Source organism: Ceratotherium simum, chromosome 5 (genome assembly GCF_057802395.1).
Source record: "Ceratotherium simum simum isolate JZ-2026a chromosome 5, ASM5780239v1, whole genome shotgun sequence".
Classification (NCBI taxonomy): domain Eukaryota; kingdom Metazoa; phylum Chordata; class Mammalia; order Perissodactyla; family Rhinocerotidae; genus Ceratotherium; species Ceratotherium simum.
Window position 1 is genome coordinate 348,908 of NC_141904.1, and position 24,964 is coordinate 373,871.

General features: G+C 44.3%; 1 protein-coding gene across 10 annotated transcripts in view; it reads left to right on the forward strand.

Annotated features, from left to right (window-relative positions):
* The window catches only part of PLCH1 (phospholipase C eta 1), a 214,205-nt gene that overhangs the window by 95,507 nt on the left and 93,734 nt on the right, over positions 1-24,964 (forward strand). For all 10 annotated transcript variants that reach the window (XM_087430352.1, XM_087430355.1, XM_087430356.1 and 7 more), the window contains 2 exons: positions 22,262-22,408; positions 24,362-24,605. In XM_087430352.1, the coding sequence (XP_087286478.1) occupies positions 22,262-22,408; positions 24,362-24,605 (391 nt within the window). The remainder of the gene's footprint in view (positions 1-22,261; positions 22,409-24,361; positions 24,606-24,964) is intronic.

Genomic DNA, 24,964 nt, shown 5'->3' on the forward strand with positions numbered 1-24,964 from the left:
ACCCTGGACAGTGCTCACTCCTCACCTGCGGTCATGAGGCGGAGGGCAGTCGAGCGCTGTGCTTTCCCTCTGCCTGCAGCGCAGGTGCGCCCTCCTAGCACCGCTCACTGCCTGACCATTGGCTGGAGGGACAGTGGCCAGCCTCTTTGATTTACCATACATCCTTCTTTTGGTCATGAACATACTATTTTCTCTGAGCTGTTTTGATTTCAAGAAATTAGACTGATCATTTTGGAAGGATACATGAAATTACTTAAACAGTTAATTTGGTATTGAAATGCACATTTCCCTGCGACCCTAGGGTGATGAACGGTAGAGAGTTATAGGTCTGCTCTAGGCTTACTTATTGATACTGTTAGAACAGCTCAGAGGAATTTGGGGAAGACACGGATTTCAGCCCATAATCCCCTAAAGGTACGTTTACCTTAAGTAGAAAAGAGTGGTGGAGTCGGGAACGCGTCTGCGTGGAGCCTTTGTTGTAACCTGTCCTCTGATTTGTGCATCACCGATTCGCTGAGTGTCCACTGGCAGGTGGGGATGCAGCAGTCATAAAACAGACGGAAATTCATGAAACTTATATTCTGGTGGGAGGGACAGACAGTCAATAAAACAAGTGAGGTCATGGCATTTAAAATACGTGGCCTCTTAGAGCATTTCTGTTTTGGACTGTGATGTGTTTGAGAAGGTGGGCATCTGAACAGTAGGAACTCTTGGTCCCTTCACCAGGCGGAGCTGCAGACCGCTCTCCACCTTTCCGGGTGACCTCTGCATGTTCCTCCACTTCTTCTGCCCTTCTCCCCCTCACCCTGTCAGTAGAACTGACCGCTGCAAAAAGGCAGATGGCCAAGAGTTCTTCATACCCCAGGAGCGGGCAGCGCCGGGCCTGGAATATTTTGTGTAGCCTGTTGCCATCATTGGCATTGTTAGCAGTAGAAGTAGAAGTGAAAGTGATTTTTCTTTTCCAGGAAAGAGCTTTGATGTGTGTGTCTAAGTGGGATGGGGCGAGGAGGTCAGCCTAGGAATCGGGCAAGTTTGGAATGAGCTTTTTATTAATATCAAAAATCCAAATGGGGATTACTTCCCTAGAGTGAGTGCCGTGAGCTTTCATAATGTTAACGTTATAGATCATGTGCAGATCTGTAGTTTACTAATAAAAGATTCCCATAAATCAGACAAAACCTTAAGAAAGCCTGCCTGTTTTCCTTCCTTCCTTCTCTCTTTATCTCTCTCTCTTTTCTTCTTTTTTCATTTTAAATAAACTGCACCAGGACTTTTTTTTTTTCTTTTGTAAGATCTTCCTTTGAGCAGAGCTCTTAAAAATCTTCTGTGGCCCAGCATTTTCAAGTGCCTTCGTGATGTGGCTTTATGGGGACACAGTTGAGTTGATTTAGGCCTGGTCATCTCTGACCGCAGAAGAGAGAGGCAGAAAATCGTATTGTAAAAACTGCACTTTGGCCTGAGAAGTATTTGTTCCCCAGGGGTAAATGGCATTACAGCTGATTTGCTCACGGATATGGTGATGGCTGTAGGAGGTAGTAGACACTTGGTTCGGTTGTCCTGAATAATTCCGAGGTCTGGATTAAAGCATGGTAATTGGCTTAAAGATGTGACTTCTGTTGCGGCAGAGAGACAAGGTGTGGTGTGTGCCAACGTGGGTGGGACTAGGGCACGTTGTGACTACACATCCGCTGGTTCTGTGGGGTTTCCACTGGTAGCTTTTCGGTAGCTGGACTGTTTCCGAGAGCAGTTCTTTTCCAACACGGTGATGAAGGTTTGCTGATGGGGCCCTCTCAAGCCACATCACCGCCTGATGGCTGAGGTTACTGTGGAACTGCTGAGAGCGGCTGGAGAGAGGCGAGCTGGCCAGTGGCTGAGCCTTGGACCCCACGTCTCAGGAACAGAAGGAAGGGTCCACTGGTCAAAATGTGATTTCAGTTAAATGAACCTTGTTGATTGTTTGTATGTCCCTGAGTTGAGTACTTAACAACGAGAGTCCTTCTGGTCACTTGTCCACCCGGATGGACTCATTTAAATGGCCGGTGGTGGCCCAAAATGCTGACAGATGCTTTTGCATTATTCATCAAAGTTTCTTCCATTGTTAGAATCACACTGTGTTCACAGTGCTACAAAAATGGTTTCTGAGATTTAAATTAAGATGTAAGCCTTGTTGGTGCTTTTTTAGCTTTCAGATCTTGATTCTGGGTATAAACTCAGATGTTTGAATTGCTTTGTTCTGCTGGAGGAAAAGACTTTCTGATTACAGTACTTATCAGCAAGTGGAGTGCTGAATCAGTTGCAGAAATTCAAAATAGCAGGCCAATGGGAACATAATTGTCCTGTGAATAGATCTTTAGAGAAGCAGCCTGTGGGATGGGGGTCTATGTGTTGTTCACCCCCCAGCTGAGTGTTGTGACCCAGGGTAGGCGAGCAGCCTCCTGGGGGTTGACCTGCACTACTGCCTCGGAGCTTTTTTTTTTATTGAAAAGTTTCATGTGTACAACGTTATAATTGGGCATCTGTATACGCTACGGTGTGCTCACCACCAAAATCTGGTTTCTATCCATCACCATACAGTTGACCCCCTTCACCCCTTTCATCTTAACCCCACCCGCTTCCCCTCTGGTAACCACCAATCTGTTCTCTGTATCTATGTGTTTGTTTTTGTTTTGTTTGTTCATTTATTTTTATTTTTTTTATATTCAACATACAAGTGAAATCATACAGTAATTGTCTTTCTCTGTCTGACTTATTTCTGTTAGCATAATACCCTCAAGGTCCATCCATGGTGTCTCAAATGGCAAGATTTTTTAAATTCTTTTTATGGCTGAGTAGTATTCTGTTTTATATATATATATATACACACACACACACACACACACGCACACACACACCATCTTCTTTATCTGTTAATCCGTCAGTGGACACTTAGGTTGCTTCTATGTGTTAACTGTTGTGAGTAATGCTGCAGTGAACATAGAGGTACATAATCTTTTCAAATTTGCGTTTTCCTGTTCTTTGGATAAATACCCAGAAATGAGATAGCTGGATCATATGGTATTTCTATTTTTAATATTTTGAGAAATCTCCATGCTGTTTTCCATAGTGGCTGCACCAGTTTGCATTCCCACCAGTGGTGTGTGCGGGTTCCCTTTTCTCCACATCCTCTTCAACACTTGTTGTTTCCTGTCTTGGTGATTATAGCCATTCTGATGGGTGTGAGGTGATATCTCATTGTGGTTTTGATTTGCATTTCTCTAATAATTAGTGATGTTGAACATCCTTCTATGTGCTTGTTGGCCGTCTGTATATCTTCTTTGGAAAAATGTCTGTTTGTATCCTCTGCACGCTTTTTGATCGGGTTGTTTTTTTTGTTGTTGTTGAGGTGTATGAGTTCTTTATATATTTTGGATATTAACTGCTTATCGGATATATTATTTGCAAATATCTTCTCCTAGTTGGTAGGTTGTCTTTTCATTTTGTTGATGGTTTCTTCCACTGTGCAGAAGCTTTTTAGTTTGATATAGTCCCATTTGTTTATTTTTGCTTTTGTTGTCTTTGCCTGAGGAGGCAGATCCATAAAAATATTCCTAAGACTGATGTCAAAGAGTGTACTGCCTATGTTTTTTTCTAGCAGTTTTATGGTTTCAGTTCTTACATTCAAGTCTTTAATCCATTTTGAGTTAATTTGTGTGTATGGTGCAAGATAATGGTCTACTTTTATTCTTTTGCATGTGGTTGTCCAGTTTCCCCAACACCATTTATTGAAGAGACATTCTCCATTATATGCTCTTGGCTCTTTTGTTATAAATTAGCTGTCCATATATGTGTGGGTTTATTTCTGGGCTCTCAATTCTGTTCCATTGATCTGTGCATCTGTTTTCCTGCCAATACCATACTGTTTTAATTACTATAGCTTTGTGGTATAATTTGAAATCAGGAAGTGGGGTTCCTTCAGCTTTGTTCTTTTTTCTCAGGATTGCTTTGGCTATTTGAGGTCTTTTGTGGTTCGATACAAATAAAAAAATTTTTTTCTATTTCTGTGAAAAATGTTGGAATTTTGATAGGGATTGCATTGAATCTGTAGATTGCTTTAGGAAGTATGGATATTTTAACAATATTAAGTATTTCAATCCATGAGCAGAGAATATCTTTCCATTTCTTTGTGTCATCTTTGATTTCTTTCAACATGTCTTTCAGTTTTCAGTGTATAGGTCTTTCACCTCCTTGGTTAAGTTTATTCCTAGATATTTTATTCTTTGTGTTGCTATTGTAAATGGGATTATTTTCTTAATTTCTCTTTCTGCTAGTTTGTTATTAGTGTATAGAAACTCAACTGATTTTTATATGTTGATTTTGTATCCTGCAACTTTACTGTATCTGTTTATTATTTCTAATTTTTTTTGGTGAATTCTTTAGGATTTTCTATATATAGAATCATGTTGTCTGCAAATAGTGACAGTTTTACTTCTTCCTTTACAATTTAGATCCCTTTTATTTCTTTTTCTTGCCTGATTGCTCTGGCTAGGACTTCCAGTACTATGTTGAACAGGAGTGGTGAGAGTGGGCATCCTTGTCTTGTTCCTGCTCTTAGAGGGATAGCTTTCACTTTTTCAGCATTGAATGTGATGTTAGCTGTGGGTTTGTCATATATGGCCTTTACTATGTTGAGGTACTTTCCTCCTATCCTCATTTTATTGAGAGTTTTTATCATAAATGGACGTTGAATCTTGTCAAATGCTTTTTCTGCAGAGATGATCATGTGATTTTTATCCTTTAATTTGTTAATGTGGTGTATCACGTCGATTGACTTGCAGATGTTGACACATCCCTGCATCCCTGGAATAAATCCCACTTAATTGTGGTGTATGATCCTTTTAATGTATTGTTGTATTCAACTTGCTAATATTGTTTGGAGGATTTTTGCATCTGTGTTCATCAGTGATATTGGCCTGTAATTTTCCTTTTTTTTTTTTGTGTTGTTCTTGTCTGGTTTTGGGATTGTGGTTGGCCTTGTATTGTGGTTGGCCTTGTAGAGTGAGTTGTGAAGCATTCCCTCCTCTTCAATATTTGGAAGAGTTTGAGAAAGATAGGTATTAAATCTTCTTTGAATGTTTGGTGGAATTCACCAGAGAAGCTGTCTGGTCCTGGATTTTTGTTTTTTGGGAAGTTTTTGATTGCTGTTTCATTCTTCTTACTAGTGATCAGTCTATTCAGATTTTCTATTTCTTCATGATTCAGTCTTAGAAGGTTCTGTGATTTTAAGGATTTATCCATTTCTTTTAGGTTGTCCAATTTATTGGCATGTAGCTGTTCATAGTACTCTCTTATAATCCTTTATATTTCCTTTGTATTTATTTATAAATATAATCTTTATATTTCTGTGGTATCCATTGTAACTTCTCTTTCATTTCTGATTTTATTTGAACCTTCTCTTTTTTTCTTAGTGAGTCTGGCTAAAGGTTTGTCAATTTTATTTATCTTTTCAAAGAACCAGCTCTTAGTTCCATTGATCTGTTGTCCTTTTAGTCTCTATTTCATTGATTTCCACTCTGATTTTTATTATTTCCCTCCTTCTACTGACTTTGGGCTTTGTTTGCTCTTCTTTTTCTAGTTCCTTTAGGTGCACTGTTAGATTGTTTATTTGGGATTTCTCTTGTTTCTTGAGGTAGGCCTGTATTGCTATAAACTTCCTCTTAGTGCCGCTTTTGCTGCATCCCATAAATTTTGGTATGTTGTGTTTTCATTTTCATATATCTTTAGGTATTCTTTGATTTCTTCATTGATCCAGTAGTTGTTCAGTAGCATGTTGTTTAGTCTTTACATATTTCTGACTTTTCCAGCGTTCTTCTTGTCATTGATTTTTAGTTTCACACCATTATGGTTGGAAAAGACACTGGTGCCTTGCTGCTGCCCATGTGGCTACAGTTGCTGGGGGCACTGGGATGGCAATGCCTCTGCCACGTCTGGGGTCTCCTGGGTCACAGGCACTGCTACTGCGGTTGGGGGAGAGGGCAGCTTTGATGGAACCAGGTTCATGCGTGCCACCACTGTGGGTAGAGGGACCAGGGTCATGGGCCCTGCTGCTGCTGCTGCCTGGTTCCCCGTGGCCACAGGTGCCACTGCAACCAAGAGGCTGGAGTTGTGTGTGCCACCTCCACTGGGGCTGTGGGCTCCACCTCCGCTGTTCCCTGGGTCACCTCTTCTGTGTGCTCCAGTCCACCTCCCTTCAGATGTACAGGTGTGTGGGTCTCTCCAGCGTCCTGGGGTGCTGGGCAGAGGAACTTGCGCCGAGTTATGGATGTTTTGCTAGTTGTTGATTGAAGGGGAGAGACAAAGGGAACGTCTCACGCCACCATGATGCTTATGTCACCCCTCACTGCTTTTTTTTGAACTGAAGCCCTGTTGCTTCAAGTGCATGCATCATGTTTAAACACAGCATACCCTGAACTTGGCAATGATCCTGGCATCATATGGGGGCTGATACACCCACCTTTATGCAGAGCACCATCCTGCTTTTAAGGCTTGTAATTTATTGTTTGTTGGGCATCTGCTCTGGGTCCACTACTGTGCTCCTGTGAATTGACCCAAATTACCAGAATTGTTTCTATATTATCGTTTGCTCTGGCTCCAAATCAGGCAAATGTGACTCAAATGTGGACCGGTATAATTTTTTTTTTTTTTTTTAAAGATTTTATTTATTTTATTTTTTGCCCCCAAAGCCCCAGTAGATAGTTGTATGTCATAACTGCACACCCTTCTAGTTGCTGTATGTGGGACTCGGCCCCAGGATGGGCAGAGAAGTGGTGCCTCGATGCGCACCCGGGATCCGAACCCGGGCTGCCAGCATCGCAGCGCGCGCACTTAACCACCAAGCCACAGGGCCGGCCCTAGGTATAATTTTTAATAATAAATTTGGGTCAGAATTTTAGAGTTAGATAAATAACTTTTAGGAATAAGACAGATATTTTTCCCTTAAAAATTAAAAATTGGAATTAGTTTCTGTGGTGGGTGATAAGGAATATTTTAAATTCTAAAATTTTCCTCCATCATATTAAAGCATTTTAATATTTATCTTTTAATTTTCAGATCTCTTTTTCAGTTCTTATTCCATATGGGCAAATAGCATATTAGATAGTTAAAAAAAACAAAATGTTATTTTTTATTTTAAAAATATTACTTGTTAACTGGAAACAAATGAAAAACATGGAAGAGAATAAAGAATAATATGAGTCATCTGCAGATCTGTAATCCGGAAACAGCTGTAGCTGGCACTTTGGTATAAAGCCTTCCACTCTTTTCTCCTTTTCCCGTGATGTGCAACATACAGATGATGTGTTGGCACCTCACCTATGTGGTCCCCCACAGCGCAGTCAGAAGAAAGCAAATGAGGGTGAGTCACTGGGAAAACTGGAGGCCCGTAGTGATGGTGCTTGTCTTGATGTGAAGTCTTGGGGCCGCCCAGAGGCCTGCCATAGGAAGTGTCCCTCTGTTGAGCTTAGAGTTCTGGGAGAATAAAATATTCTGACTGGAGAAGTTCTCCAGCCAGCTGGGTGACTCCACTATACTCTGAAAGGTCTGATAAGACACTTTCAAATCGTGCTCTTCATTATTTGCAGAAGTGACAACACGTTGATTACCGTTTAAGCTAATAGTTATCATTTTTCACTGTTTGTATTGACTCTTAGTCAAGTCTTAGGTTTAAATGCTAAGAGTCTCTGTTCCTGAGATAAACACAAGTTATTCCCCAGCTTTTATTCGTCAAATACTCTTTAATTTTTTTCATGGCAACAGACAAGAGTTGGGGATCTCTTAGCTCTGTTCATCAGGAACCACAAATTCATTAACCCAAAGAACAAGAACGTGTGGTGTCGCTTCTGTGTGCCAGGTGCTGCTCTGGGCTCCAGAAATCATGGTGAATAAAGCGTTTCTGTCCTCAGGGAGCTTACATTTTAGTGGGCAATGGCAGAAAATAGACAAGAAGTAAATGCTGTTAATAGCAGGTAACCGGGAGGCCCCTTCAGTGGGTGATCAGGACCCACCCCTCTGGTTACTTAGTCTTAAGCCTGAATTTCAAGAAGGAATCAGCCATGTAAAAATCTAGGGGGGAAGCATTCCGGGGAGAAGGAGCAGTGAGTGCAGAGTGTGGTGTGGACCCACGTGGGGCCCAGGGGTCAAGGGGAAGAGGAGCAGGACCTGGGGGCCTGCAGTGCATGGTCGGGTTACTTATACTTCCTCTGGGAGGCCGTTGGATGGTTTTGAAAAGTGTCATTGACCTTTAAAAAGTACCACGTTAGCTATGACACAGAGAACCTTTTACGGGGGAAGGAAGCAGGGGTCCAGCGGGAATGCCCAGGTATCCAGGAGACAGATGATGGTGGGGTTTGGATCAAGGGGTCGCCATGCCAAACGATTTGGGTGTGCTTTAGGTGAAGAGTCCAGGCTGTGAAGGCTGGAGAGGGAAACAACAACGACTTCTTGGTTCGGTGCTTGAACATTTAGGGGTGGTGGAGCTGTTTACTGCGATGGAGAGGTTGGTGGGGAGCGGGTTAGGACTGACGTGATGTTTGAGATCTTGTTATACAGCCCAGTGCTGCCATCTGGCAGTTGTGCACACAAGCCTGAAACTGAGGGCAGAGGATGCGCTGGAGGTTTACTTCTGGATTCGTCAGTGTGTGGACTGGAATCACTGCCCCAGGATGAGGCCACATTGCTTAGGGTGGTGTAGGGTTCAAGTTCCTTCAACGTTTGGAAGCAGTTTTATTGTCCTGCCCAGAATTTCCCATGATTCAGAATCTGCTGACAGTACCTTTAGCTGCTGCTTTTTCTGAGCGCTGATGCCTTCAGGAAGAAGAAAAGAAGCTAGTATTTGTTAAAGGTCTAATGTGTGCTGAGAATTGAGCAAGACACTTTTTATACTTTGTCTCATTGAAACTTCACCATGATTCTTGCCTTTAACGTGTGAGGAGGCTGCGCAGTCAGCTCAGCTGCCAGGCGGCCGTGTGGCGGAGCAGAGAGTCCAGGGTTCGAATGCAGGGCTTTCCACCTCCTTTTGGCTTCAGCGTGTGTGCAGGTGGCAGAGCTGTGAAGGAGTGGCCATATGTTCTTTTGCTTGCTCTTGCAAATTATGTGCAATTTTAAAGTAAATATAACATTTCTCATATATATTTTTTAAAAATTTATCAAAGCCATACTTGCTTACGGCAAAGACAAGAAAATTTCTCAACAATCAGAAGGCTTTAAGGTGGGAATTAAAGTACCCTTGTCTCTTCTTCTTTAAGGAGCATTACCTTTCCGCAAATTCCAGGAATTTTCGAAGACCAATTAGCATATATTTATGTCTATTCATTATAAAACTCAAATAGAATAATCACATTGTAAATATTGTTCTGTAACTTTTTTATTCACTTAGAATCTCTTGGATGGCTTTCCGTTTTAGCAAATTTAGATCTAAGATATTCTTTTTAATGGCATCATAATATTTCATTTTATGGTTAACTTGTCATTTATTTAATCAGGCCTCATGGACATTTAGATTATTTCAAGTTTGTTTTTAAACAATTACAAACAAAGTGACAGTGAACAGCCACATAGCTGTGTCTGTATCTGTGTCTATATCTGTGTCCGTATCCATATCCATCTCTATCTGTATCTGTACCTAGATCTATATCTTTATCTGTATCTATATCTATGTCTGTATCCATATCCCTGTCTCTATCTGTATCTGTATTTGTATCTGTATCCCTGTCTCTATCTGTATCTATATCCCTGTCTCATATCTGTATCTAGATCTAGATCTGTATCTGTGTCTATATCTCCATCTGTATTCGTATCCCTGTCTCTATCTAGATCTGTATCTATTTCTATGCTTCATGATGCCAGTATCTGTACAGGATAAACCCTTGGTACTATGATTGCAAAGTTAAAATGCATGTTTATTTTAAATTTAGGTGAATATTGCCAAATTGATTCAAATAATGTCACCCGATTTATAATCTTCTTATCAGTCCCCCAACTTCATCCACAATGGCTTTTTTTAAACATTAAAATTTTTGCTTATCAGTGAAATGTTATTTCCCTCTGACTTTAAGCTTTTCACTATGAGTAAAGTTAAACATTTCTTATATATTTTTTTGGTCTCTACTTCTGCGCATTGTCTCTCCCTATCCTTTTGCCTACTTTTAATTGGGTTGTTTGTCTTCCTTTTCTTACTGACTTGTAGGATCTTTTATATCATTGATATTAATCCTTTATCTGTTATGTATCTTTGCAAATATTTTCTCCTAGTCTATTGCTTATTTTGAATTTTGTTTATGGTTTATATAGATATTTTTACATGTAGTTAAATTTATCATCCTTTTCCATTAGAACTTGTGTCCTTTGCCTACATTATAAGAAGTGTAGCATCCTTACTCTGGAAACACTTCTAGAAGGACAGTCTTAGTTATGTGGCATTGCTTTTTTGTTTAGAATCGTGTAGACAGTAACAGCTGAAATGAACATCCTGCATTTTCCTGGAGGAAATTTTCCAGGGTCCGGTCTGACTCCTGGTGTCCTCTGTTTCTGATGTGATGAGCTCCTGAGGGGCCGTCGGACGCTCTTCATCTTTCCTGCTCACCTCCTGCGTTTTTCCTGGATCACAGCTCTTCCTCTTCTTTTGGTTCTTTCTTGCTGGCTCTCTTTTTCACCATCCAAAGTTTTACTTCCAGTTGCTCCCTCCTGTCCCTGCCACCGCTGTATCTAACATTCCTGCTTTCTTGGTCTGCCCTTGGTGGGCCCCCTGCCTCCATCACCTTGTCCCATGGTCTACTTGAAATTCCCACCATTCTTAGGGTAATTCTGGACACTTCTCAGCCCTGTTTATTCTTGCTTGGTGGCCAGCCTCGTACCGCACAAGAAGTGTGTGAATGTCTGTGCTTGTGTGCATGTGTTACTGTGTGTAATTATTACTGAATGCAGGGAGACTCAAGGAACCTTGTGTCCAGATAGTTATGGTTTTAATGCTGGCAGTTTTCTGGGATTGACTATTTAGAAAACTTTATAGCACGTCTGCTCTGATTCTATATGTGAACTTTGCTCAAAAGAAGTTTTCAGTTTTTCTCATTTTCTATTTTTAGATTGTTTCTACTTTTCTTAAAAAATGATTCTGTGATCTGTAGTACAGGGATTTGGCAGAGTGACTCGAATCATAATCCCCCAAATAGCTGTATGAATGCTCAGTTACTCAGTGATGCTTATGTGGTATTCAATTAAAAAGAAAGAGAAGCTTGTGATCTCAGGACAAGGGTTTGATGAGGACAAACGATTTTTGAAAAGTGAACTGGAGGGGATTCTCCCAGGCATTTTCCGTTCCACACGGAGATGTAGTTTTGCTTTTTAGCATTTTTTTCCCCCACAAACATCTGCCACAGAACTAAGGAGCTGATCAAATGCTGTGTGACTCGATTTCTAGCTGGCCGGGCGGGAAGGTGCAGGGGCCGCCTCTGCAACCAGACCACTGACCTGAGAACGACAGATGCCCTGAGGGGCGGGAGGGGTGCTCTGATCTCTAGAGAAAATGTCATCTCTCCTTCCACTTCCTGTCACTCGACTCTTGGATGAGAGTCTTGCAAGCAGAGGTGGGACCTCCGTGAGCAAAATTAGGACAGTTTGCATGAAATCAGTTAAGCTTCCTTGACGTTTTTTTTTGCTGTTTTTGACAAAAGAGGATCAACTCCATCAACGAGTAGCTGGTGAAAGACACGGGGGCTCTGGTGTGAGAGTCAGGAACTGCTGGGGTGTTTAGTTTGTTGGAGCACAGAATGGACATTCTCTTTTAAAATGCAGTTAAAGAAACGCAGGAGGTAGATGGAAAGTGTGCACAGTGACTTAGGAAAGGGATTAAACAGGGGCCGGCCCGGTGGCATAGTGGTTAAATTTGTGTGCCCCGCTTCTGCCCAGGGTTCGTGGGTTCAGATCCTGGGCACGGACCTACACACTGCTCATCAGGCCATGCTGTGGCAGCGTCCCGCATACAAAATAGAGGAAGATGGGCACAGATGTTAGCTCAGGGCGAATCTTCCTCACCAAAAAAAAAAAAAAAAAAAGAAATGGATTAAACGGTAACAACCTTGACCGATACTCACTCTGTGTTCAGTGAGTGTAACGCAAGGTGTGAGAATCCTGTTGAGGTCAGTGGTTTTCAACGGGATGACTCTGGGGTGTGGGCATGGACAGTGATGTGCTGATTGGTCAGTCGGCTCAAAACTAAGACAGCACCTCTGCCTTACTTAGTAAGTTAGAACAGGTCTGAAATTGAGAGGTACTGAGCAGCCCCGGGGGGACAAGAGGTTTAGGGAGAAACAATTGATAATGGTTATTTGGAAGTTGGAATTTCATATCTTTTTTTTTTTTTTCTGCTGAGGAAGATTGGCCCTGCGATAACATCCATGCCCATCTTCCTCTATTTTGTATGTGGGACACCGCCACAGCATGGCTTGATGAGTGATGTGTAGGTCCATGCCTGGGATCCAAACCCGTGAACCCCAGCTGCCAAAGCGGAGCATGCAAACTTAACCACTATGCCACTGGGCTGGCCCCAGAATTTCATATCTTTTAACGCTTGCTCTAATGGGGATATTTCATATTTTATCAGTGGAGGTGAGACCTTGAGCTAATGTCCAGATACGCACCCGGGCAGAAAGCCTTTGCTTCTTTTCTCTGAGTGACTCTGAACTCAGGTTCCGCGCCATGCCCAGGACGCTGCTTGGCTCCCACTGAGCACAGGTGAGCAGTAAGTTGAGCAGTAATGGTGCTGGGCTGTGGCTTCCACCCTGAAACAGGCCTCAGAGTTGCCTGGGAGAGATTTTAAGATGCAGGTTCTCAAGCAGCGGGTGTATCTGGAGATGTGGTCAGGACGTCTGTATTCTAAAGCAAAGCCAGGATTGGGCCCAGTTGCTGCCTTGGGAGAAGGTGGGTTCGTCTGCGGACCACAGTCAGCCTCTGTGTCCAGCAGCCCATGCGCTTCCACTCAGTAGCGTTCCATCCTGACCCAGCCGTTAGCAGACAGGGAGCCTGTGCTCCGAGGTCACCGTGTGGATGGTAACGTGCCCGGTGGACGCCTGTCTGCCCTGATGTGACGTTCTTGTGGAACCAAGGGAGAGTACTATGCCTGCTTTAGGGAGTGTTAAGCCTCCCTGATACAGCTGAATAAGTCGCCCCTTGCTCAGTGTTGCTCAAGAAATGGCCAAGAAGACGAGGAGTAAGCGATAGTGAAATTGGCTTTCCAGTTACTAAGAACAAGTATTAAGATCTAATTTTCTTAATGTGGTGAACCAGAGTATTTATAATTCGTTTAAAATAATCACAGCTACCATTTACACACACTAAATGGGGAGAGAAAATGTACACAGACCTAGAACAAGAACCGTTAAAGAAAATGCACCAAGTGTTCTTATCATGGCCTTCAGGGGTCAGGTCGAATTCTGTCTCCTCTGGAGTTCACCTCCATCTGTGCCCTCCATTCCTTGTTGTAGCTAGTTTTTGCATCCAGCCCCTACTTTACTGTTAATTTTTACACACTGTTTGCTAGTCTCGCCATTCCTATGAGTGGTATCACCATGGTACGTCAAATTTGCAAAAGCTGGACCTAGTGTATTATAGATGTCTAGTATTTGGTAGATAGGGTCTTAGGAACCAGCAAACCTGATTCTTTATTTTTATTTATTTATTTTTTTGAGGAAGATTGACCCTGCACTAACATCTGTTGTCAATCTTCCTCTTTTTCTTTTTTCTCCCCAAAGCCCCAGTACATAGTCGTGTATCATAGTTGTAGAGTTGTAGCTCTTCTATGCGGGACGCCGCCTCAGCATGGCTTGATGAGCGGGGAGTAGGTCTGTGCCCAGGGTACGAACCAGATGAACTCCGGGCCGCTGAAGTGGAACACATGAACTTAATCACCTCACCACCGGGCCGGCCCCTGATTCTTCATTTTTTTTATTTTTTATTGTTTTATTTTTATTTTTTGTGAGGAGGTCAGCCCTGTGCTAACATCTGCCAGTCCTCCTCTTTTTCTGCTGAGGAAGACTGGCCCTGGGCTAACATCCGTGCCCATCTTCCTCCACTTTATATGGGACGCTGCCACAGCATGGTTTGCCAAGCAGTGCGTCGGTGTGCGCCTGGGATCCAAACCAGCGAACCCCGGGCCGCTGCAGAGGAGCGCGCGTGCTTAACCACTTGTGCCACCGTGCCGGCCCTGATTTCTTTATTTTTATAGATCAGAAAATTAGAGTCAAGCTTGTTTAGAAGACTTGCCAGCGATCCGCCAGTTACTGGCCTAGGGGGGACTTGAAGGCAGACGCTGCACGTGGTGAAATGGAGAGAGGGCCACTTTGGGGTTCGGGGCCCCTGGTGTGAAGCCATGGCTCTGCCGTTTTCCAGCTTCTCAGAGTCTGTTTCTTCCACTCTCCAGTGAGAGGCAATTATCTCTCCTCACTTCGCAGAGACATTAGGAGGAGCAGCGAGATCATGTGTGTCAGTAGTCTTAACTCTGGGTGCACAGTAGAGGCCCCAGGAAGACCCGAGAGCAAACTGACAGACACAACAGACACCCGGTGCCACCCCGAGGAGGCTGATTTCGTTGGTACATGGTGGGGCTTTGTGGTCAACACTTTTAAGAAGGTCCCCAAGTGATTTTAATGTCCTGCCAGGGTGGAGAACCATGAGCCATGTCGTAATAGCCAGTATTTACTGTGGCTTGGGAATTTTGCTCCGAAATGTCCAGTACAAGGTCGTATTCCTGAATAAATAAGGAACAGCATCTGTGGTCTTTTCAAATATATCTTTATAACAAACTGTACAGTGGAGTGGTGATGACACTGTCATGTCTGATGCTATGTTGAAGCAGAAAACTCTTTACATATTAGATGGAACCAAGTGTAGGATTTTTAATTCATGTCCCTCCTCTATGGGATAACACTAAATAAAACCAACAGAACTATATTGTCCTGAATTCTCATTTGTATTTCATTCGTTTCCCAGGGCTAACAGCTATGGAACAGAAACAATTGTTGAATATAAAATACGCCTCATTAAAAAAGAAAGTGTTATGTGGAAGGCTTTAATAAAACAGAAAAAAGATTCTGACATTTAAAATATTACTGACTAATTCTTTTCACCCTTTCTTTGGCTTAAACCCTCCCATACGTATTTATCAACTTTGCAGACATACTGACTATGTGCATATAAGGTTTGCAAACAAGTTCCGAAGTGTTACTGCTAACCAATTAGTTTCTAAAAGCCTTTCAAATAATCTTATGTTCTCCACAGGAGTGATTTAGGCGTTGAAAAAATAAATCAATGAATTCTGCACTGGGAAGAATCATGACTTAATGTGAGTTGAGCTCTCCATGGTGTTTGTAAGCACGTTTATTTATAAGCTGATGTGGGTTGACTCGAAGGCCTGACGACTGGCGAGGACAAGTTTCTCATGTGGAGCCATTCCCCATGAAGAGCAGCTTTACTTTATATAAATATCATTTTCAAAATTCATGTCTGTAGCAAGATATCCAGATGTTATTCAGTTTTTTCTCTTCAAAGTAATTCTAAAAGGCCTGTGGATGAACTGGAATTTTGTCTTTTTGAAAGATAATATTTATGAAAGCTAGATCAGCTGTTTTATGTAGACTCACAGAACTTAGAGGAAAATGCACTTGTAGGTTGAGGGAAGTGGGATATTCAGAGATACTCAGGGACCTTCTGAAGTCCACACAGCGAAGAGGTGACAGAGCCCGAACCAGAACTCGTTGTTCCCTGTCCTTCTGCCTGCGAGTCTGTGGACAGATGGCCATCAGCTGCACTGCCCGTCAGCCAGGTCTCAGGACTCCTGGGCACCCGGCCCCCAGCGGGTTTCGGTCTGTGCTGAGAATTAAACATGCCCCTCACCTCTGCTCTATGATTTTAGGGCATCTCTCTTTCCTTCCCTTGAGAGAGACATTACCTGCATTGTTGGGCACTTTTTCGACATAGAAATGAAATTGTTTTCAGAAGCTAATCCCTTTTGGTCACTCGGATTTACTCTGATCTGTGGAAGCTGGCAAGAAGTTAGTTCACATTGTTGTGAACCTTGTTGCTGGAGAGGTTCTCTAGTGGAGGATCTGGACTTGTTTGCCTGTTAATGCACGGTCTGGTGGTCACTGCCCCGGAATAGATGTGTTTACAGAAGAGCACAGGTGCTGTTCTTGTATGGCACTGTCATGGGCTCAGTCATGTGACGTGTGACATGAGACCCTGCATGGGGTGACGTTACAGCACAGGACGAGCAGCACCAGCTGTGCTCTTACTGCACAGGGGACGTTGCTTCTGTAAAGAGCAGAGCTTGGAAACATGTGCAGGTGTGTACACACACACACAGACATGCAGGTGCACACACACACACAGAGACATGCAGGTGTGCACACATTCAGGTGTGCACACAGACGTGCAGGTGTGTACACAGACGTGCAGATGTGCACACACACATACACGTGCAGGTGTGCAGAGATGTGCAGGTGTGCACACAGATGTGCAGATGCGTGCACACACAGATATGCAGGTGTACACACAGACATGCAGGCGTGCACACTCAGGTGTGTACACAGACATGCAGGTGTACACACAGATGTGCAGGTGTACACACAGACACGCAGTTGTGCACACACAGACACGCAGGTGTGCACACACAGACACGTGCAGGTGTGCACAGAGATGTGCAGGTGTTCACACACAGACATGCAGGTGTGCGCACACACACGCAGACATGCAAGTGGGCACACGTGCACGCAATCATGCAGGTAAGCACACATGCATGCAGACATGCAGGTGTGTACACACACACTCACAGGCGTGTGAGTCCGTGTCTGTTCACCTTCTGGGTTTGCTCCTGTCCTCTTGTTTGCACTGATTTAGCTGTGGTTTTGTGTAGGGCGCTGAGAGTCACTCCTTCTTGTCCTCACCGCCCTGTTCTCACCTACCCTCGTAGGAACCAGCTTCACTCTCTTCTGGGTCATCCTTCCTGTGTTTTTTTAACTGATAAACAGATATTTGTATGTTTAAAAAAGTTCTCATCCTGGGCCAGTCCCGCGGCGTGGCAGTTAAGTGTGCGTGCTCCTGCTGGCGGCCCGGGCTTTGCAGGTTTGGATCCCGGACTCGCACTGAGGCATCGCTTGTCAGGCCACGCTGTGGTGGCGTCCCATATAAAGTGGAGGAAGATAGACACAGATGTTAGCCCAAGGCCAGTCTTTCTCAGCAAAAAGAGGAGGATTGGCATGGATGTTAGCTCAGGGCTGATCTTCCTCACCAAAAAAAAAAAAAAAAAAGTTCTCATCCTTTTCTTGCACAAAAAGGAGCTTACTCACACTTGGCCTTTTTCGCTTACTAATATCTCCTGGAAATTAGTTCATAGAGATCCTCTTTATTATCTCGTGTGCTGATTTCATAGTCCAGTGTGTGTGTATTATTGTATTCACCCAGTCTCCTATTCAGGATCATTTTTACTTGAAGTGGCAGTGGAGGCTTTAGTGCGACGTGAGGGAGGGGGGACGAGAAGACAAAAAACAAATGAACACAATCCCATAGGAACCTCAGAAACGTGATGCTGAGTGAAAGAAGCCAGACACAAGACACATATCGTATGGTTTTCGCATATAATCCGTACGTGTATGTCTGGATATTACATGAAATATCCAAAAGGCCCATCTGTAGACAGGAAGCAGGTTTGTGGTTGTCCAGGACTGTGGGTGAGGATGGGGAGTGGCTGCAAATGGGCATGAGGTTTCCTCTTGGGGTGCAAATATTCTAAAATTAGTTCATCACACACTCGGTAATATACAAAGTCATTGTACATTTAAAACAGGTGAATTTTATTGTCTATGAATTATACTTCAATAATAAAGCTGTTAAAAAATCAGCATCAGATGGCATATATGACGTTCCTAACCAAACATGATTATCTTTGATTCAAACGTGGCTTAAAGAATTAAAACCTGTTAGAAGTCATGCATACTTAGTGGAAATGTTGAGAATCTCCCACAAATTATATACACTTTCTACTATCATACTTCAAATGAGAGGTGTATTTTTTTACAGCATTTTCTACTTGAAGGATTTAGTCAACTGATAACCCCTAAGGAAATTGACTTATTTTAAACTGACTGAAAATGATTGATTTAATCCTTTTAAAGAGTTGAATTCTAAAGGACCTCGTAGACCACTTTGTTACGCCTTTCATTTCACAGATGAGACTCTAAGAGTTTTAAAGCTCTAATTATATAATAAAGTTAGAAATACAGTCCTTTACTCATGTTCTCCTCTTTAAATATTTATGTTGTTTTGTTAGGCGGCTATTAAAATAATTATTAAGACTGTGTAGAAACATGGAAAGCTGTTTATAATACAAATGAAAAAAAGCAGAGTGCCAAGTGACTTGAATATCATGATTGCAACCAGTTTGTCAAATTTGTGTGCGTATTGAGGCTTGGAGCATGACAGACAAGAACAGGACGTGTGATGTGATGGGCTGATGGCCATCTCTCCCTGACTCTTCTTGAATGTTGCTGCACTGTATCCAGATAAACTTCTTTTCTGAAAATATGAAGACTGCTACAAGGAGGATGCAGGATCTGAGGGAGTGTGCTTGTGTTGGGAGATGCCTGCACCTGCAGCCCCTCCCCAGAGGCCCTCCAGCACTGGCAGTGTGTGTGACAGGCTGTATCACCCTAGGCCACTGGGACTGTTCCCTTGTTCCCTCCATTCTCAGCCTGTTTATGGAATCTGCCGATTGGCATGGCTGGAGAATGCCTTTTATAGAGGTAGTAACTGCTGTTACCTGTCTTTGCTGACGGCAGAACATGAAGAAATTGGCTCATGCTGATACTTTAGTGACTTAGATGACACGGGAAGAGTATTTTGTCTCCGATGGTGATTCTTACGCACTGGAATGCGTTAGAGAGTGGTCGAGGCTCCTCCTTCTCTGGTTAGCCTCACACTCCAGTGGGCTGTCTGCTGTCAGCTTCGAGGAAGGGAGAGGAGGGTCAGACGACTCTCCAGACTCCATGGGACTTGACTTTTCAATTTGACTCTAACCAAGTGGCCTTCTAGGTGGTGGGCACGTCCTGGAGAAAGCGGAAAGCAGCTACACGAACAGCGAAGCAGCACACTGTTTCAGGCCTCCCTCTGCCAAGCCCTTTTTGATCCTGTGTGCTTGTGCACTGCAGTGGAGGATGCTGGGGTCTCAGCCCATGGCAGAGTCGGTGGGATAAATGTGAAGCTAGTGAATCCTGCTCTAAGGGATTGGATCCCGCTTTCTAAAGGGTTTGGGTTTCTCTGGACGATGCCTGCAGAGTGGCAGGTGGTATTTATTTGCTCAGGTAACTGCACTTTTATATCACTTGCCTCTCTTGTTAAAATGGGGAGATGCTGTAGCAATTCCATTTCAGGGAAAAGAAGTGGAACTGAGGCAAAGGGAAAGAAGGAGCTGAGTGAACAGAGCGGAGGACACGTGTCAGGTGTGTAGACGGTCCTGCTGTAGATCTTGAGCTGAGTGAACAGAGCGGAGGACGCGTGTCAGGTGTGTAGACGGTCCTGCTGTAGATCTTGAGCTGAGTGAACAGAGCGGAGGACACGTGTCAGGTGTGTAGACAGTCCTGCTGTAGATCTTGAGCTGAGTGAACAGAGCAGAGGATGCGTGTCAGATGTGTAGACGGTCCTGCTGTAGATCTTGGATGGCACAGTTAATTCAGTTTTCTACTCAGGTTTAAACAACGTATTTTGTTCTCTCTTCCCAAAGAGACATCTTCCTGAATTATGTCTTTTACCCCACCACTCCTTTGCTCACAAACATCTAAGGAACCTATCAAAGCCAGTGGGTTAAAATCTTGCCTCAGTGTCCCCAGCCCTGCGGCCTGGGCATGTGGGCCGTGGAGTCACACACCTGCTGAGTTGGTCTCTTCCCTGTCCTCTGTCACTTCCCTGCTCCCTCCTGTACCCATGTCTTCATTTCATCCTGTTTTATTACCATGCTTCTCCCCACTCAGCCCACTCCATTTTCCTTTTTCTGTGGACCCCCATAGTATTTCTGCCTTTACTTATGTTTAAATATTTCAATAATAAAACTGTAATCATAGCTTCCGTTTATAATGTTTATAGTGTGCCGGGCATGTTTTCAGTCCTTTATGTGAATTGCTCATTCAGTGCTCAACAATAACTCAAGAGGTAAACAACATTATCCCCGTCTTCTACACAGGAAACGGAGGCACAGAGGGGTTAAGTCAGGTGCCCCGAGTCACGCAGCCAGTAAGAGGCAGACCTGGAATTCCACCCCAGACTCTGGGTCCTGTGCTCGTGACCACAGCTCTCAACTACCAGGGATAAGTTATCGTTCTAGATGTTTCATTCTCTTAAAGTTTAACCCCTTTAAGTCAAGGGCAAAGCCTCCTTTTTCTCTGCTTTTCCTTGTCATGTGGCCCTGCACCTGGAGTAAGGAGTTCCTCTGTGAACATCTGTTTATTGATGTGACTTCTTGTCAGTGGGCAGTGAAGTTCTGATAGGTGTTCTGGGAGTTTTGGCTTGGCTGGTTTGACCTGATGGTTTTATCTTGATGCCCCGACGCTCTGTCTGTTCTCCCCCTAATTGCTGTATGAGGTGGTCAGCGTGGCTGTCGAGAATTCAGATCCGCGGCTTCTGTTACCTAAATGAATGGTGCTTGGTGGGGAGTGAATTCACTAACGTGTGTGAAACCGTGTCTCAAAGTTTGTTTTGTGCTTCAAAGTAAACATTTTAAATTTGTGTTTGTTTTCTTAAGCAGTATTTTTATTACTAGGGTATTTGATATGTCAGATAAAATGAGTAAGGGCAACCTGTACTTCGCCTTCTGTGCAACTTCAAATCCTAAAACCTTAATTTTATGCAGATCCTCCTTGACTTCTCTAGGGGAGAAGACACTCTTCATGGAGGAAATAGTGAAGTTGGTTCTGTTGAAGTTACCTTTAACAAGTACCCTGCACATACAGTGTTAAGTTTCGGGATCAAATTATCTTTCCTAGTAAAGACAAGATACTTAGCCAGAACAGCAAGAGTCTACATTGTTGACATTTATTTACTGGGCCTCTTTCGTCACACTGCCTGATCAGGGGGGTCCTCGGGGTGCTGTGGGGGTCAGGTGTGTGCCTGTGTGTTAGCTGGTGAGGTAAGAGCTGTCTCTGGCTCACAAAATAAGAGGGTATTTGGAAGAGAAGTGCGTAACTACAGGATCAAGGGGAACATGGAGTGATCCGTCAGCCTCAGGAGGAGTAACTGTGGCAAGAGTGACAAGAGTGGCATCGTGGGGTGGCTGCCCAGGAGCATCTCTGAAGTCCGGGCCGTGGAAACGGCTCGGTTCTGTTTACACTCAGTGCCCAGGATGCATGTTCCTTGGAAGGGAATCGGATTTCCTCTAACTTAAGTCAGGAGCCCAGTTCTTAACTGGGGTGGTTGACAGGCCACCAAAGGCACATGAAGTGGGAAAGGAGGGGAGATGGGCACCACCACAGATGCCCACTTCACCAAGGCCCGTCTCAGAGCAGAGAACGTCAGGGATGGCTTAGACTCGGGCTGTAAGTGGTGTGGACATCACCTGAATTCAGGCACCGAGGTATTCCTCTAGGTGGAAGATCCCAGCCGTTTAATTCATCAACATATGTTTTGTCTTCAATTGTGAAAAGTTGGTCTTTTGCTGATCACATTAAAAAAATGATATTTATTTAACTATTTTCGAATATACACAAAAATATAATAATATGAACCCTAGGTAGCCATCATCCAGCTTCAACAGTTGTCAACATTTTGGCAATCTTGTTTCTGTTGATTGCTTTTTTAAAGCATTATCAGAAGATATTTTTTACAACTGGCTATATAAAAACTCACAAGATTAACATGAAGTCTGAGAACTTGCTTTATGACCATAAATCCAAGTATCAAATGATCATGAGTTTCATACCAAAAAATATGTTGCCACTTAGAACCAAAGATGGCTCTGTGCAGCAGTAACGCGTTGTTAACCTGGAAGTAGAATTTTATTTCAATCAGTAAAGCTTTCTACTGGCTGAAGCCTGGTGCATCCTTCCTTAACAACTCTCTTCCAGATTACCTTTACCAAATTTGTCTCTGGTCTCGGAGTCTTTAGGAGTGAGTCAGAGGTTTCATTTGGCAGGGTTTCTGAACACCAGTCTGCATGTGTGTCTAAGAGCTGAGTGTGCCCGAACCTCTTTTGCAGTTGAGAGATGCATGAGTGTAATGCAGTCCGGGACGCAGATGATCAAACTGAAGCGTGGGGCCAAGGGGCTGGTCCGGCTCTTCTACCTGGATGAACACCGGACCCGCCTCCGATGGAGACCCTCCAGGAAGAACGAGAAGGCAAAAAGTAAGACAACTGAGTTCTTTGCTTGGCTCGATGCACTGACACATGGGTTATGTTGGGTGGGCCCTGTGGGAGCTTCACATCTGTGGAACTTGCATATTTTTGCAAGTTTTTGGGTCAGTTGTTAAAGGATGTGGAGAGACTGAATAAGTGATGACCATTTTTTGCTTTTTTAATTCTTTGGGGAATTTAAATCCATAAAAGTTTTCTTATCCATGAATGCTATAAATGCTAATATGTCCCGTGTTGGAGATGTGATATATAGTTTTTTAGTTGGGATGTGAGCTTTTGTAGTCTGAGGCCTTTGGTTTTCCTATAAAAGGTGAAGGATATCATAAACCCAGTGGACTTTAAAGTGTATCACGATATTCTCAGCATAGTTAACTGATTAATGAGTCAACAAAATTGTTTTAGTATCAAGCAAAATGGCTTTGTTCTGACTCCTTCTCTGTCCCACACCTTCTGACTCAGCACCAGTCTGCACTGAGTCCCCTCACGTCTCTCGCGTCTGCCCCTTCCTTCCTGTGCTCGCAGGAACCTCCTTGGTCCAGGGTCTCTTCACCTTTCTGGTGGCCTACTGCCAAGTTTCCTAACCAGTCTCCATTTTGCTAGTTTCTCCTGCTTTTATCGGTTAAGATGCTTCCCTCTTCAAGTAACAGGAGACCTCGACTGAATTAGGCTCACACGATAGATTTATTGTCTCACCTGAGGAGAAGTCAGAGCTGGGCGGCCACAGGTGGGTGACGTGGAGTCTCCATTGTGTTCTGAGCGCTCGTGGCCCTGTCCCTTGTGTTGAGGTGACCAGGGCGGCAGCGGCGTGGCTTCAGCTACTCTGGGCCTCAGAACTGACGTGACAGAGAAGGTGCACCGATGGAGAAGGTGCACCTTTTCTTCCGGTGCTTCCTCTTGAGGAGAGAAGAACCCTCCCTCGAAGCAGATGGCTTGTGTCTCCTTGGTTAGAACCGGGTCACATTCCCACTCCTGAATCAATCGGAAGAAACTGGAATGAGGCCACCCCCGTGGCTTAGACCCCCCAGAACTTGCCCTGGGCCTGGACACAGGCTAGTTTCCCGGTGGGTCGTGTGGGGAGTGAGTTGATGCCGGGAGAGAATCAGGAGGCAGCCGTGAAGGCGGAGCCGAGGAGCGGACGGTGCATGTGGGCAGTTGGGAAGAAGGCAGCACTTGTGATTCCTGCTGAAAAGCAAGCAAGCAAGCAAGCAAGCAAACGAAAGACGTGGTTTATCTAAAGGGGTCGTCCTGCCAGTGCTTCTCTGATCCGGCCTGAGTGTCGCTCCACTTCGTGGATGGGGCTGGTGGCTGGGCGTCACTGCAGGCGCTGCACAGGCCAGCCTCTGCCTGCCTGTCCAGCCTCATCTCTGGCATCTCCCTCTTGAGCCTCCCAGTTGGGGCCCCCGGAGTCGGCGCCCCTGCAGTGGGCCTCTGTCCCCATGTCTTCACGTCTCCCCTGGCGCCGCCTCTCTAAGGCTGCTGCACCTTCACCGTCAACGCTCTCTGTAAACATCAGTCACGCTTTGCTGTGCTGTTCGGTTATCACCAGATGTTTCTTCTTCTTTTCAACTTTTAACTGTCATTTTATGCATATTGTAAGACACCACAGTCGGCTCTAGGTCTTCGTGTGTCTTCTCTGCATGAACGTAAACTGTAAATTTGACATATTCATGACCCCATTTCCACCAGTCTTCATCTCCCTTCCCGTCATAAATTCCCGCGCATCTTGACTCGGGGCCTGGGAGGGCATGTCCGGACGGCCCGGCGTGGAGAATGTCCCCAGCAGGAAATGGTGGGGCTTGTATTTCACGTTTGGACTGAAAACCGCAACTCACAGACTGAATTTGTTCATGCTTATTTTTTTAATGTAAAACGATTTTGCTTTTCCTTTTTCTTAATCCGCACACATATCTTCACCTGCCGTGTGATGTGTCTCTCTCCTCACAGTTCTTATTGACTCCATTTACAAAGTCACCGAGGGCCGGCAGTCGGACGTTTTCCACAGGCAAGCGGAAGGGGACTTTGACCCCAGCTGCTGCTTCACCATCTACCATGGCAGCCACATGGAGGCCCTGGACCTCATCACCTCCAACCCTGAGGAGGCCCGCACCTGGATCACAGGCCTCAAGTACCTGATGGCCGGCATCAGCGATGAAGACTCCCTTGCCAAAAGGCAGAGGACCCATGACCAATATCCTCCAGAACGTTATTCTTGAGCTGTGTGCGTGTTCAGGTGTGTGTGTGTATGTGTGCACGTGTGTGGGAAGTGAGCGTAGAACCCTGCTTTATTTCTTCCCATAATTTTGAGGCTTGAAGCCACTTTCCTATCTGTCTCCCTTTGCCCCTCTGTCCCCTCCTCACTTTCACCCTAGTGAATGATGCACGAACGATGTAGAAACAAGCTCGTGTGGAGCAGACTCCTTCAGAGCCTGAATGAGCTCCTCAGTCGAGCCTCCAGATGCAGCCTGAGGTGTCCTAGGAGAGGCGAGGGACCGGACAGCCTTTGTTTAGGTTAGAGAAAATACTGCTGTGTTACAAAGTCAGTTTGGT